General features: G+C 46.5%; 1 protein-coding gene across 1 annotated transcript; it reads left to right on the top strand.

Moving 5' to 3' along the window:
- The first annotated feature begins 4,676 nt into the window (after positions 1-4,676).
- On the top strand, positions 4,677-7,837 carry LOC133835626 (uncharacterized). Its single transcript, XM_062265648.1, has 2 exons — positions 4,677-5,894; positions 5,963-7,837. Exons 1-2 carry the CDS (start codon positions 4,677-4,679, stop codon positions 7,835-7,837), a joined length of 3,093 nt encoding a protein of 1,030 aa, XP_062121632.1.
- The last annotated feature ends 7,193 nt before the right edge of the window (positions 7,838-15,030 follow it).

The following is a 15,030-nucleotide window of genomic DNA, read 5'->3' as shown; positions in this document are numbered from 1 at the left end:
GGGCGTGGCAAAATTTGAAACAAACTTGATCTGCGTGCAAACATAACAAATGCTGTCGAAAAAAATTATACCTCTATCTCTCGTAGTCTCTGAGATCTAGTTGTTCATACGGACGGACGGACGGACACACAGACGGACAGACGGACATGGCTAGATCGTCTCAGCTGTTGACGCTGATCATGAATATATATACTTAATAGGGTCGGAGATGCCTCCTTTTACCTGTTACATACATTTCCTGTCGGCACAAAGTTATAATACCCATCTACCCTATGGGTAGCGGGTATAAAAATGATGGGATGATGGAAAAAAATGGGATGACTTCTGAGTGCAATACTAAAAAAAGATCCCTTTTGGGTACTAACACTGTGTCTAAAAAGTACCATAGTTTGAAGGCTACCAGGTACTAGCAGTTAATATTACACATTTTGGACGCCACTGATTCACACTTTCGGCTAATAAAAGAGTTAGACTGAATCCACTTGAATAAAGTAAGTTCGACTCCACGAAAGACAGGTGTACGCTAATCCGGACTCGTTGTTAATACACTGAATTACCACTATGTTGATGCGAGCGCATTGCTAAGTGAGAGGCACACCTCCGCTCCGCCGACCGAAAAGCACTCAAAGCTTTTTCGCTCACTAGCAATGCGCTCAGTGCGTAAGAATGCACTCAAGCTCCAGTGCTCTCAGCTTCTCTCTCCCACAACTCACCACCGCTGAGCCGCGCTCAGCATAGATCGCCGAAATGCCGTCGGCTTTTTTCTATTAAGCAGTATCAAATCACGTCTCTTGTAACTCGGTACAATTACCCCCCACTCCTGTGCGAAACAATAACCCGAAAAGTCTTCAATAAACCAAAATATATATAGTGATAAAAACGCGAGTGTTTTTATATTTCGGGAAGGAAAAACTATTGGACATTTTTCAGCGCCCCCACGAACAATGGTCCTTCGAGCCGGAGCATCATCAATATATTTTTCATCGTTCCAGTTTTACATCCGCAGATAAGTGCCACTAGTTTTTGCTTCTTTCCTATTCCTTCTACCACGGTCGTCCGCCCCTCCAATTCCGCCATATTGCGCAAAAGTTTTTCCCATAGCTTTTGCCAATTGCCTTCTTTGTTCTTCGGACGACCTTTTCCATGGTTTTTTGCCAAATTACATTTATAATAAATAATTATATCTGTTTTTTCCGCCAATCGCGTACGTATGTATGCATGTGTGTTTTTTCCTTTTTTTTGCAAGTGCAAGTGCAGTGATAAGTGTAAATCATCCAGAGAGAAACATTTTTTAAAGTGCGAAGATTATATATTGTATACTCCATACATATATAATCATACGAATTAATTAACTTAAATCCAAGTTGTGTACCAGAATTTCGTTTTTGCTTAATTCTTATCCGTTATTTCTTGTACGTTTGTATGTCGCGGTAATTGCCGACATACATACATACACACATATTTCGGTGCACTCTCTTTGTCCGCAAGCGCACCAGCTTGCAGCCGCACTTGCTCTCGCGCTCTCTCAACACACACACACGCACTCTTGTGCATTCGCTGTTGTCCGCACTTGCTCTCGCTCTCTTTTGTGTTACATACAAATATACGTGCACTTCGCTTGCTTAGACGTTGGCAGCGCAGTGCAAGCACATACATACATACGTACATACTGATGTGCATGCTTAACCGCGTGTATAAGTACTTCTGCGAGTGAAGTAACAGATTGGCCGGGCAGCGGTAGTCGCACTCGACATACCCTACCCCTTTTTTTTTTTTTTTTCCAAGTGATATTTACTGTGTGTATTTGTGAGCAACTCCCAGCTCAAGTGTCGGTGTATAGGCTACCTCCAGCCAGTGTCCCACACACATAGACATACACACACACATATACACACCTACATATAAATACACTTCTCCGTCCACCACATATCCATATACAAATATATAAATAATTTTTTGTGTTCTTCCGTGACAAATTTATTTATTATTTTTTCCATCCTGTGCATTTTTAACCACATTTGTGTTTTTTCCAGCATATTGTATTTTTTGTGGTATTTTTCCGTGCTTTTTTTTGTTCTTGTTTCCGACAATCGTTTGCTTGATTGTCGCGGGAATTTTCCCCGGCCCCCTTTGCGTTCGTTGCCTGTGTCCGCAGTCCGTACCCATTTGGGGTACAAAATACCTCAGCACTACCTGTGGTATTTTTTCCAGTATTTTATTTGGTATTTTTCTTTTACGAGTTGCTACGTGCCTTCCGTTTCTTGTCCACCTTCTGGGCCGTTTCCGGATATATATAAAAAAAAAAACCCAAGTTCCATTTGGTATTTTTTTTTTGGTATATTTTCTGTGATTTTCTGGTTTTCTAACCAGCGGCTTCCTACCTTCCGTGCGTAGCATGTCAACGGGCAAACCCGATAAGATTAAACCTAGACTGTCAGTGCCTTCTACTAGCGCCGCTAGAGTTTCGAATAACCTCCCTCTTCCTAAGTCCAAGGGGGAACCGGCTCTTCGTGTATCCAGCACATCGCCAGTTCACACCAAAGGGGAGGTCCCCGCACGGTCAGCTAGTGTTTCGCCCACTTCCGGTACCAAGCCTCTGATCCTCGTCACGAAACCTCCGTCTGTTCCTAAGACCAAGGTTGCTTCCGACCCAATTCCCCGGCCAATTGTTACTCGTTCACAAAGCAAAATGGCACACAATGTAGTAGATTCGGCATTGAATAAGTTCATCGCCGCGACTGACCGACTAAGTCATTTTGCGGCGCGACTTAACAATGCTTCTACTGACAGCGCGTCCCTGTACACGTGCCAGGTCCGGAGGGACCAGATGCGTGCCTTGTGGGACAAGGTCGAGAAGGAGTACGAGGCTTGCTCCTGCGTCATGTCGGATGAAATGACGACAGACGAGTTGCCTACCATTCAGGCAAAATATGATTACTGCTATATTCTCTATGAGCAGTGGTCCGCTCAGCTAAGTGAGCAAATAGCTGATGCCTCCCAGGCAATCACTCCTCGTACACCCGTACAACCCCAAGCCGTGCCGTTCGTGTCCACAGGGTGTCGCCTACCTCCGTGCGACACCGAAGTTTTCGGAGGCGATTACACTCGCTGGCCCACCTTCCGAGACTTATTCACGGCTATTTACATCCGAAATCCTAGACTGTCGGAAGTTGAGAAACTTTTCCATCTCAACTCCAAGACCAGCGGTGAAGCCCATGCCATTGTGTCAAAGTCTCCTTTGACCAATGAAGGGTTTCAGTCGGCGTGGTCCAGCTTGACTGAGCGTTTCGAGAACAAACGGTTGCTCGTGAACAGTCAGCTGCGTATCCTTTTCAATTTGCCCGCCATCGGGCAAGAGTCGGGTGCAGCCATTCAAGAGTTGCAGAGCACTATCCAAGGGTGCTTGACGGCTTTGGAGCACTCAAAGATCAATACGGAGAATTGGGATTGCATCCTGGTTTTCATGTGTTCTTCGAGGCTCCCCAAATTGACCCTTTCTCTTTGGGAACAGTCCATCCAGAATAAGAGCGACGTTCCAACGTGGGCTGACATGAACGCTTTCCTTCTAGAGCGGTATCGCACCCTAGAAGCGATAGCGGAAGTGTCAGCCAGCACGAGCGCTCCGACGGTTCCACGTGCCTCACGCAAGGAGGCCCCCCGTCGCCAAGCAGGTAAACTCCTTTGAGAGTCGGGTAACTTCAAAAACCCAGTCGTGCAAGTTGTGTTCCCGGGAGAATCACCCGATTCGTTAGTGCCCTCGTTTCCTCCAAATGGGTATCAACGATAGGGTCAATTATATAAAGCAACAGAAGCTGTGTCTCAATTGTTTCGCACGAGGCCATATCCTGGCTGAGTGCACAAGTGCGCACAGCTGCTTTACCTGCAAGGGTCGTCATCATACACTCTTGCATCGAGTGAGCCCGGCGCCGACAGTCGCAACCCCCATTCCATCTCCAATACAGTCCACTTCCACCCAGTCAGCTAACGTCCAGTCATTTGTGTCAGTTAACACACAAGGTGTTCTGCTCAGCACAGCTGTCATTCACGTATGCCATCTCGGCGTCCGCTATACAGCTCGGGCTCTGATTGACTCCGGATCAGAAGCCACCTTCCTCTCAGAGAAGTTGTTCAAGCGCTTGAGGATGCCGTACACATCCGTGCAAGCCCGCGTTTCTGGGCTAACACAAGCTGTGTCAGCCCAGCCCCGAAAGTTTTGCCAATTCTTAATTGGCTCCCCGGTCAGACCTGATTTGCAGATCGAGGCGTCGGCGTACGTCCTCCCCCAGTTAGCGGGGAACCTGCTCCTCGAGAATCTGCCCAGCATCCAACTGGCAGACCCCAAATTCCATGAGAGTTCGCAGATTGATGTGCTACTAGGCGCTGATATCCTCCCGTCCATTCTGCTCGGCGGCTCTCACCCTAACATTTGTGGGACCCTCCTCGGTCAAGAGACCATTTTCGGTTGGATCCTGACTGGCCCTGTGTCGGGATCCATTTCAAAATCCATTTCGTCCTTTTCGGCTCGACTGTCCGTCGAGCGAACTCCGCCATTGGAGGAACTCCTCTCCAAATTTTGGGAGGTGGAGGACCTGCCGGCTAGCCCAGCAAAAGAATCTGACCTTTTTTTGTGAGGCTAACTTCAACGCCACGACCGTGCGAACCTCAACGGGTCGTACATGGGGTACATGGTCACGCTCCCATTCCGCGATCCTGGTCACGTTGACCTGGGTCACTCGAGGGCTATCGCTCTCGCTCAGTTCCTGAGAAACGAGAGCCGTTTAAAGAGGAACGACTCTCTGAAGGAACAATATGACTCCGTTATTCGAGAGTATCTGGATTTGGGTCACATGACTCAAGTCCCCCCATCCAGTTCCGGCAACTACTATTTGCCGCATCACGCTGTTCTCAAGCCCGACAGCACCACAAAGCTCCGCGTTGTATTCAACGCCTCCAGCCCGACTTCAAACGGGAAGAGTCTGAACGACATCCTCCACACTGGGCCAATCCTTCAATCCGACCTGACCATTCAAATCCTGAAATGGAGGTTTTTCAAGTTCGTCTTCAACGCTGACATCACCAAGATGTATCGGCAAATCCTTGTGGATCCCAACCACACCCGGTTTCAAAGGTTGCTCTTCCGTACTCCAGACGAGAAGTTATGCGACTTTGAACTCAACACAGTCACCTTTGGAGTGAACTGTGCTCCGTACCTGGCTATCCGCGTTCTGCATCAGCTTGCGAGTGATGTTCGCGACCGGTACCCCCTTGCTAGTGACATCATCGCCAATTATATGTACGTTGATGACGTCCTAGCAGGAGCTCACACTAAGCAGGCTGCGGTGTCTGCTATAGATGAGCTTCGAACAGCGCTCGAGAGTGCTGGGTTTCCTTTGCGTAAGTGGACCTCGAACTCGAAAGATGTTCTGAGAAGAATCCCTAAGGATCACTTGCTCTGTGCAGACTTCCTCGAGATCGACGAAGCTAGTGTCGCAAAGACGCTAGGCATTCGTTGGCGGGCCACGTCCGACGAGTTCTTTTTCGTCACCGCCGAGATGGTGTCCAAACCATCTTTCAGTAAGAGAGAAGTGCTGTCGCAGATCGCCAAGTTGTTCGATCCTGCAGGTTGGCTTGCTCCCGTGGTCATTTGGGCCAAGATTTTTATGCAAGAAATCTGGAAGCAAGAAATCGGCTGGGACGACTCTTACCGGCGGATCTCACAGAGCAGTGGACCAGTTTTCTGCGGAACTATTCGTCCTTGCAGGACATCCGCATTCCGAGATGGACCAACTACGCTCCCGGCGCAAAAATCCAATTCCACGGTTTTTTGCGACGCCTCTCAAAGCGCGTATGGAGCCGCTCTTTACGCACGTGTGGAAACAGCGGGACAAGTGTCTGTGAGCCTTCTAGCAGCGAAGACTAGAGTTGCATCTATCAAGACGGTCTCTCTCTACCTCGTCTTGAGCTGTGCGGAGCTCTCCTGTTGGCAGAATTATCCGCCGCCCTCCTACCACATTTTCCCACCCCCGACGCTGAGACGTACCTGTGGACAGATTCCACTATCGTTCTGGCATGGTTGGACAAGCAGCCATGCAAGTGGACCACTTTCGTGGCGAACCGAGTGGCCAAGATTCACTCGGTGAATGGCACTTGGCAGCATGTTCGTTCCGAACACAACCCAGCCGACCTGGCAAGCCGCGGTGTCTCGCCGCAAGAGCTACTGGCCAGTCGCCTCTGGTGGCAGGGGCCTGAATGGCTGACGCACTCACCAGCGCAGTGGCCTTCACCGGTCATTGGGCTCGATACTGAATTGGAGTGTCGAGCAGTGAAGGTCCATGCAGCGCAAGTCCTATGTGAGGACTTCCTCGACCGTTTCTTCAGGTTCGATCGAGCGCTCCGAGTGTTTGCGTATGCGCGAAGGTTTGCCCAGCGTTGCCGCCAACCCAAGGTCTCGTTTCCAGAGACGCTCAGCTCTCAAGAGCTTGCAGAAGCTCAAGAGAGGCTGATTGTACAGGCTCAGAATCGGGTATACGCGAAAGAGTGTGCTTCCCTCCGGTCCCATAATCGTCTAATCGGGTCAAGCGATATCCTAAGCTTCAATCCGTTCCTTGACAAGCAAGGTGTCCTGCGTTCCTGTGGACGCGTAAGAGCGTCCACCTCCTTATCCTACGACGAACGGCATCCGATAATTCTCCCGTTCGGCTGCGTGTTCTCACGCCTCCTGGTTTCCTTCACGCATCAAGTCTCCCTCCATGGAGGCAACCAATTGGTGATGCGGCTGGTCCGAACCAAGTTCTGGATTCCCAAGCTAAGGAACTTGGTGAAGACAGTGATCAGTGCATGCAAGACCTGTGTGATTCATCGCCGCAAGATCCAGTCGCAGTTGATGGGTGATCTCCCTACCGCCCGGTCGACTTTTTCGCGACCTTTCACTAACTCCGGAGTAGACTTCGCCGGTCCCTTCGACGTCAAGAGCTACGTCGGACGGGGCTGCAAGATTACGAAGGGTTACGTATGTGTCTTCGTGTGCTTCAGCACGAAGGCAATCCATCTTGAGGCGACCACGGATCTGACAGCGGAAAAGTTCTTGGAAGCTTTCTCCCGATTCGTGGCACGGCGCGGGTGCCCTCTTCACATGTACTCTGACAACGGGAAAACGTTCGTCGGAGCCTCCTCCATTCTCTCCAAAGAATTTGTGGAGAGCACCCGCAACCTGATTGTCACCACTCACAGCCATCAAGGTCTTGCATGGCATTTCAACCCACCTGGTGCCCCTCACATGGGGGGTCTCTGGGAAGCGGGCGTCAAGAGTTTCAAGACGCATTTCTACAAGACGGTTTCCTCCGTAAAACATACGTTCGATGAGCTTTCCACCCTCCTATCTAAAATTGAAGCGTGCCTCAATTCGCGGCCTTTGACTCCTATGTCAGAGGATGTGAGCGACTTGGCGGCACTTACTCCCGGTCATTTCCTGATCGGGGGTCCGCTACTCTCCATGGCGGAGCCAGAGTCCAGAGAGGATGTGGAGTCCATCCGCAACCGCTGGCAACGGCTCAAGGCTCTCCATCAGCATTTCTGTGTGCGATGGAAGAGTGAATATTTGAAGGAATTGCATAAGCGGAATAAGTGGCAGTCACCTTCACGCGATCTCCAAATCGGTGACATGGTGGTCATCAGAGAGGAGAATATACCACCTCAAGAATGGCGCCTCGGGCGTGTGTTGACCGCTTGCCCAGGTGCTGATGAAAGAGTCCGTGTGGTAGACATCCAGACGTGTCGTGGCGTTTTCCGCCGACCAGTTGCAAAGCTGGTCCTCCTTCCTACGGGACGCGCGCTCTGAGTCACCTATTATTTTCTCTACTGCCATCCACTATCCTGTGGTTTTCTCGTCCGGCTTAGGCAATTCATCCCGCGCCATGTCCTTCATTTAATCTATTGTTTTTTGTTCTTTTTCTCTTCTTTTGGTTTTTTTTCGCTTTTTGGTTTCCTCCCGTTACAGTTTACCATGGCGTCCTCCAGAAGATCATCCTGCTCCCTTTCCGACGGAGTGAGCTTGCGAGGGCTCTTCTCGCCAGCGCGCTCCCTTTCGCCTCCGACTGCCGGCTCTCCGCCGACACCAGTCGCCCCAATGGAGTCCGAGCCCTCTCCAGCACCGATGGCACCGGTTACTCCGCGTGGAGTTTCCGTGCCTCGCCAGGCCGCCCCCCAGCGGGGTGAGTATGTGCCTCCCGGCACAGACTCGTTCCGCTGTAGGGTGTGCCGCGGTGTCCACGCGCTGCGCAAATGTCCACGGTTTGCCCAGCTGACGCCAGAGAAGCGGCTCCGGGCAGCACTTGTCAATAAGTACTGTCTCAACTGCTTGGCTCATCAGCACTCCGGGGGCACTTGCCGCAGCGGTGGACGGTGCAGGCATTGTGGTGAGGACCACCACTCCATGCTGCACATGCGGGATCGCAGTACCAAGCGGCGGTTGGCGCGACAACGGAAGGGCCGACGCGACCACCCGGCACCCACCGGGGAAGGACCTTCGTCATCCCGGATGGACCGGCCCACTTCCCCACACACCAGGCCCGTGCCTAGCCCCGCCTTGTCACTGACGGCACTACTCCAGTGCAAGGGAGTCAGTATTCTCCCCACCGCGGCGGTCTGGCTAGTCACGGGGGAGACGGCCTTCGAGGCGCGAGTGCTCATGGATCCGTGCTGTCCTGTAAGCCGCATCAGCGAGTCGATGGCAGTGGCTATGGGCCTCTCCATCACTCGCGTGGGCGCAGAAGGAGTGTGCACGGCAACGTTGCGCTCCAAGACGTCACCCATGAGCCGGGAGGTCGTCTTTAAAACAGATCCACAGCTCCATACAACGACGCCCACCAGGACTGTCACACCAGTCGGGCCCAGTTCTTTCAGCAACCTCGTGTTGGCTGACAAGGACTGGTTCCGCTCGGCATCGGTCTCGGCAGTCTTGTGGGCTGATGTGTACCCTGACGTCGTGCTACCGGGTATCCTCCCGGGCCAAGGCGGACTGCCTATGGCGCAGAATTCCACGCTGGGCTGGATTCTGTCAGGCACGTGCTACTAGCAGTTTCGTTGCAATCCCAATATTGCAAGGGGGGGAGAATGTTGATGCGAGCGCATTGCTAAGTGAGAGGCACACCTCCGCTCCGCCGACCGAAAAGCACTCAAAGGTTTTTCGCTCACTAGCAATGCGCTCAGTGCGTAAGAATGCACTCAAGCTCCAGTGCTCTCAGCTTCTCTCTCCCACAACTCACCACCGCTGAGCCGCGCTCAGCATAGATCGCCGAAATGCCGTCGGCTTTTTTTCTATTAAGCAGTATCAAATCACGTCTCTTGTAACTCGGTACAATTACCCCCCACTCCTGTGCGAAACAATAACCCGAAAAGTCTTCAATAAACCAAAATATATATAGTGATAAAAACGCGAGTGTTTTTATATTTCGGGAAGGAAAAACTATTGGACATTTTTCAGCGCCCCCACGAACAACTACGTTTTATGAGCTACACATTTATAGACCGGTCACAAACATTGATTTTTTTTTTGAAAATACATACCTTGAATATAATAAAAAACCAAACTTCTAACAAATTCACTAAAAAATTGTAAATTTCCGAGGAACTCGAAATCAATGCGCGAAAAAAGAAAGAATTTTCTAGAGCTCTTTGCAAAATCATATCGTGTTTGACCGTTCACAGCTGATGATCAGTTGATCGTAGAGCTTTTAAAAAGCTTTTAAAAATCTAATCAAAGCATCTGCTATCGATATGTGAAAAAATATTAACGGTTTTTTAAATTTGAAAATTTGAATTAAATGCCGCTAGCGAGACCAAATCGCCCACTGTGTGATGGTTTGGGGATGTTTTGGCTTCATCGTCGATAATAAGCCAAAATTTAAATTTTATCAAGACAATGACCCCAAACATAAAGAGCTCACTATACGCACATGGCTCCTTTATAATTGCGAAAAAGTCATAAACACACCTCCTCAGAGCCCCGACATGAACCCCATTGAAAATTTGTGGGTTTATCTAAAGAAAAAAGTGGCAAAACGGTATCCCACAAACCGTGCCGCCTTAAAAGCAGCAGTACTAGAAGAGTGGCAAAAAATTCCGTTGGACCTACCTTCCGTTGACCTACAAATGCTGGTCAGTTCGATGAAAAATCGCATTAAACTTGTAGTTGAAGCTAAGGGGGGTCATACTAAATATTAAAATTAGTTTAAGATAGTATAACTTGATAAATATATCCATTAAACTGTAGTTTAAGTTTTTTTGTGTAAACACTTTCTTGACATTGTCAAAAATGTGTATACTCATTTTTTGTTCCTTGAAAATTTTCCCATTCGTTATTTTGTTTTTATTTTGATACATACTCATTTAAAATTAGTTATATAATAGTTCTGCATTAAAAAAAATCTTGAAAAAAACTAACTAAAGTCGTTATTTTTGGATGCAAAGTCAAAAAATATGTTTTTTTTTCAGTGTGTAAAGAGTTAGTTGACATACTGTATATGTATATACGGCGTTGAGGCTGAGTAGCAGTTTGACAATGTCCACATGACTGTCGGCTGACGGATCAGTTCCTTATCCAAAAATCCAGAACCATTTGAGAATCGCAACAGGGAAATAAGTAAAATTGACTGTTTACGTTTTTAATTTATGTAAACAAACCTGCCAATATGCCATACAAATTTGTAATTGGAGATCGAAATATTGCTTACTTTTAAGCTAATCATGCAAAGAACATAAAAAACAAGTAAAAAAGCTACAGTCAAGTGTGTTCGACTGTGAGATACCCGCTACCTATTTTCAATAAAAGCAATATATTTTGCGGTATTATTCTCAAAATATACCAAAAAATACTACAAACATACTAAAATACACCAAATTTTATATTTGGTATATCGATATAGTCCCGCATTGATAATATACCATAGACGGTACAATATACCAGATTGTCAGCCAAAGCAACTAAGACCCATAGTAAGTAGGCGTTTTTGCCCATCCAAACTATTTCTTTAATAACTTCCACAATTTTTTTCTGATCGCAAGTTGTTATTGTATATACCAAAATTCGCAACTCTAGCTTTAAAATTACGCTTGTTATTCGATTTTGATTTGCGGGTGCGGAAGTGGGTGTGGCAAAAATTTGAAACGAACTTGATCTGCGTGCAAACATAATAAATGCTCTATCTCTTATATTCTCTGAGATCTAGGTGTTCATACGGACAGTAGCGGGTATAACAACCCATTTTGAATAAAGGCAAAATATTGCGGTATTAATTTTCAAATATACCAAAATAGCCGCAAAAATACTGGAAATTTACTAAAGGCTATTCTAGGTACATTAGTATAGCATTATAGTCAAAATATACCATTGAGTGCAAAATAAACCAGATTGAGTCAAATAAAGTAATTGACGAAATTGGTGGTGAAGATAATGATGAAAATGCTGTAAAAAATAAAAATTTTCCAAAGATAAAGCCATAAATCCATTTAGCTTAATTAAGAGGTAACAAGGCAAGCAACAAATGCAAACTTGTCCGTGGTGCGTATGAAGCGCGAGCTGGCCGAAGCGAGGGATTAACGCGTCGCAAGATTTTCAATAATTCCTGATAGCCGGGCTGCTTCTTCTTTTTGCACAGATACTTGACTCTGCAATTTGAGAATCATATCATATTGATATGTTTGTCCTGACAGCTGCCAATAAATTTGGATAAATTTGAATAATATTGTCATCAAACTGGAGAATTAATGGTTGATACTTATCCGTGGCTGCCGATGACACCAACAGTTCGTAAAATAATTGTGCACTCTATGCAAATCAAGGAAAATACGGTGCTTCTAGTCGGCTGTTTTGGTGAGGAAGTCATATTTTTTTTTTTTAATGTTTGTTTTATATTTTGAATCTTCTCTTTCTTAAACTGTATTTATGGTAGGCGGTCCTAAGGAATGTACCGAAAAGAAACTGCACACTTTCAATTGTGCAAAGCTCTCAGTGGGAGCTTTCGATCATGCCATGCGGTGCACCGTTAGAAAGCTCTATTAATTCTTCGTTGTTTGCATGTTCTCTTTTCACTATTTGTTTTGCACATTTCGCAATGCCTCATATTGAAGAACACTTAGCCAAACGCTATAAAGTAAGCGTTAATAGTGTTAAGAATATTATTATCAAATTTGGGAAGACATGTTCTCTAAAAGATTTGCCAAAAACTGGCAGAAAAAAAGGTCCAAGGGATGCCAGCGTCGATAAGAAGGTGCTAGCTTTAATTGAGAAAAATCCCACGACGTCAGTTCGAGATTTGGCCAAAAAAGCGCGAACGAGTGTAAGTATGGTGCAGCGCATAAAACAACGGCATGGAATAAAGACTTATAAAAAACAAAAAGATCCAAAAAAAAAGTTTGCGCCAACAAGAAGTCGGCAAAACGAGAGTACGCAAGCTTTATGATCGCTTGCTCACTGATGCAGTGGAATGCGTCGTAATGGACAACGAAACATATGTAAAATTGGACTCAAAAACATTACCAGGCCCCCAATTTTACACAAAAGCCAAAGGTGAAACAATTAGCGACTCGGTCACCAAAATAGAAGTGGACAAATTTGGGGAGAAAGTCCTGATATGGCAGGCAATTTGCACATGTGGCCTAAAAACCAGCCCATTTTTCACAAATGGCACAATAAACGCAGAGGTTTACCAAAAAGAGTGCATTAAAAAACGTTTAATACCGTTTTATAGAAAGCACAACGTGTCGACAATATTTTGGCCAGACTTAGCGTCAGCGCACTATGCCCGGTCAACATTGGCGCTCCTTGAGGCGGAGAACATCAAGTTTGTTTCAAAAGAGGAAAATCCACCAAATTGCGCAGAGCTGCGTCCCATTGAGAGATATTGGGCCATCGTTAAGCGAAATTTAATAAAAAAATGGTAGTCTCTCCCAAAATAACAAAGAAATGAAAAAAAACTGGATGCGTGCAGCCGGCAAGGTCACCAAGGAGGGTGTGCAGAACCTGATGAGGGGAATTAAGCGAAAAATTCGCTTAAAAATAAGAAGTTAATTTTTTTTTAATTCTGTTTATAAAAATTGAAAGTTTAAGTTTTGCTATAAAAAGAACAAAAAGAAAAATTTAAATCGAATCAAAAACATGAAAGTTATAGTAGAAAGAAAGTGTGCAGTTTCTTTTCGGTAATTGTCGTTGGAAGGGACGGTCATTACGACGAAGGCAGGAACGGCTGCATACTAATGTTAGTGATCTAGCGAGGTGATTTGGACGGTGCCCCGGTGATAGTTCTCAGGATCTTTGCTTGGGCTCTCTACACGATCTCTACGTTGCTGTTGCTGGCGCTCCCCCACAACTGAGAGCCATAAGTCCAGATTGATTTAAAAAACGGAGTTGTAGAGTAGAACCTTGTAATCCAGACTAAGGGGCGAGCGGGAGTTTATAAGCCAATGCAAACTGTTTGCCTTCAGCCTTAGGTTAGTTCGTTTAGCTTCAATGTGCGTGCGCCAAGTGAGCCGTCTGTCGAGATGTACGCCAAGATACGTTACTTCATTTGATTGAGGGAGCACGGTGTTGTTTAGTGTAAGGTTGGGGCAATTTCGTCTATTTAAGGTAAGGTACGCCAGTCTGAGAGCCATTTCTCTATAGCGCCTAGATGGGTCGCAAGTTGCGCTGAAGCTTGTTGTGGAAATTTAGATCGGCTAAGGATCGCGGTGTCGTTGGCAAACGTAGACATAGTCAGTTGTCTATTCGTGGGGATATCAGAAGTGTAGAGTAGATATAAAGTCGGCCCGAGAACGCTGCTTTGAGGAACACCAGCTTCGATATAATGTTCAGCTGACATGACGGTATTGCATCTCACTACAAATATTCTGTTGTAAAGATATGACTTCAAAAGTTTATGCGTGCTATTAGGGAGCATTATTTTGATTTTGTGCATTAGGGCGTCAAGCCATACTCTGTCGAAAGCTTGAGAGGCGTCCAAAAATACCGCAGTGCAGTACTCCCTGTTCTCGAATGCTGTTCGAATTTCTGATGTTATGCGGTTCACCTGTTCGATAGTTAAATGTTTTTCGCGAAAACCGAATTGATGTGCTGGGATACTATTGTGTCTTCTTAAGTATGGTATGATACGGGTTAGAAGGCATATCTCAAAGAGTTTTGATAGACACGAAAGTAGGCTTATTGGTCTGTATGAGGAGGTGAGCGTGTGGTCTTTTCCTTTTCCACCTCTTCGGGAAGCAGCCGATTGTTGTCATCGCGTTGAAGAGTTGGTATATAGTACCAACAGCGCATAGTGGGAGTTCAATAGGCATTTTTGGAGTTATTAGATCGCAGCCCGGAGATTTTCGGGGTTGTAGCTGCTCTTTTATAATTTTTATGACTTCACATACTCGAAATACAATTGGCTCGGGAATAGGAAAGTCCACTTCTGTTTGCAAACGTATATTAGGCAGGTTAGTTACTGGATTTGGCTGGAAAACATTTGAAAGGTAGGCAGCGAATGTGTCGGCTCGGTCTTTGTCGCTTCGGGCCCAGTAACCTGCAGGGGTCCTTATTGACGTAACCGTTACTGTTGGTGAGCTCAGTGTTGAGTGAGCTTTCCAAAGTCGGAATTTTGAGCTGGTTGGAGATAGTTGCTCTATATAGCACTATTGAGATCTGACTTCTTCTTGTCGTAGAGCCTGGGTGAGTCGACGTGAAGCTTCTTTTAACTGTTGCTTTGCAGATGGCGATCGAGATAATTGCCATTTGCGCCGGGAGCGACTCTTTGCCTGAACTAGCTGCTCTATTTCTTCATTCGTGTGCTTTATTTTATGTGTTATATTTTGCCTACGTGGTGTTGCGATTCGAGCCGCTGAAGCCAAAACTGTCTCGAGATTGTTTACGGTTCTGTTGATGTTATCTTCGTCGGTTAGCCGTGGTGTAAGTTCAATGTGTGAACTTATGTATTTTTTGAATTTGAGCCATTTTGTGCTGTTAGAGGTTAACATGACGGGGTTGTCATTATTAACTGGCTG

The sequence above is a fragment of the Drosophila sulfurigaster genome, chromosome 2R, assembly GCF_023558435.1.
Source record: "Drosophila sulfurigaster albostrigata strain 15112-1811.04 chromosome 2R, ASM2355843v2, whole genome shotgun sequence".
Lineage (NCBI taxonomy): Eukaryota > Metazoa > Arthropoda > Insecta > Diptera > Drosophilidae > Drosophila > Drosophila sulfurigaster.
This window is presented reverse-complemented; position numbering and strand designations above follow the sequence as displayed.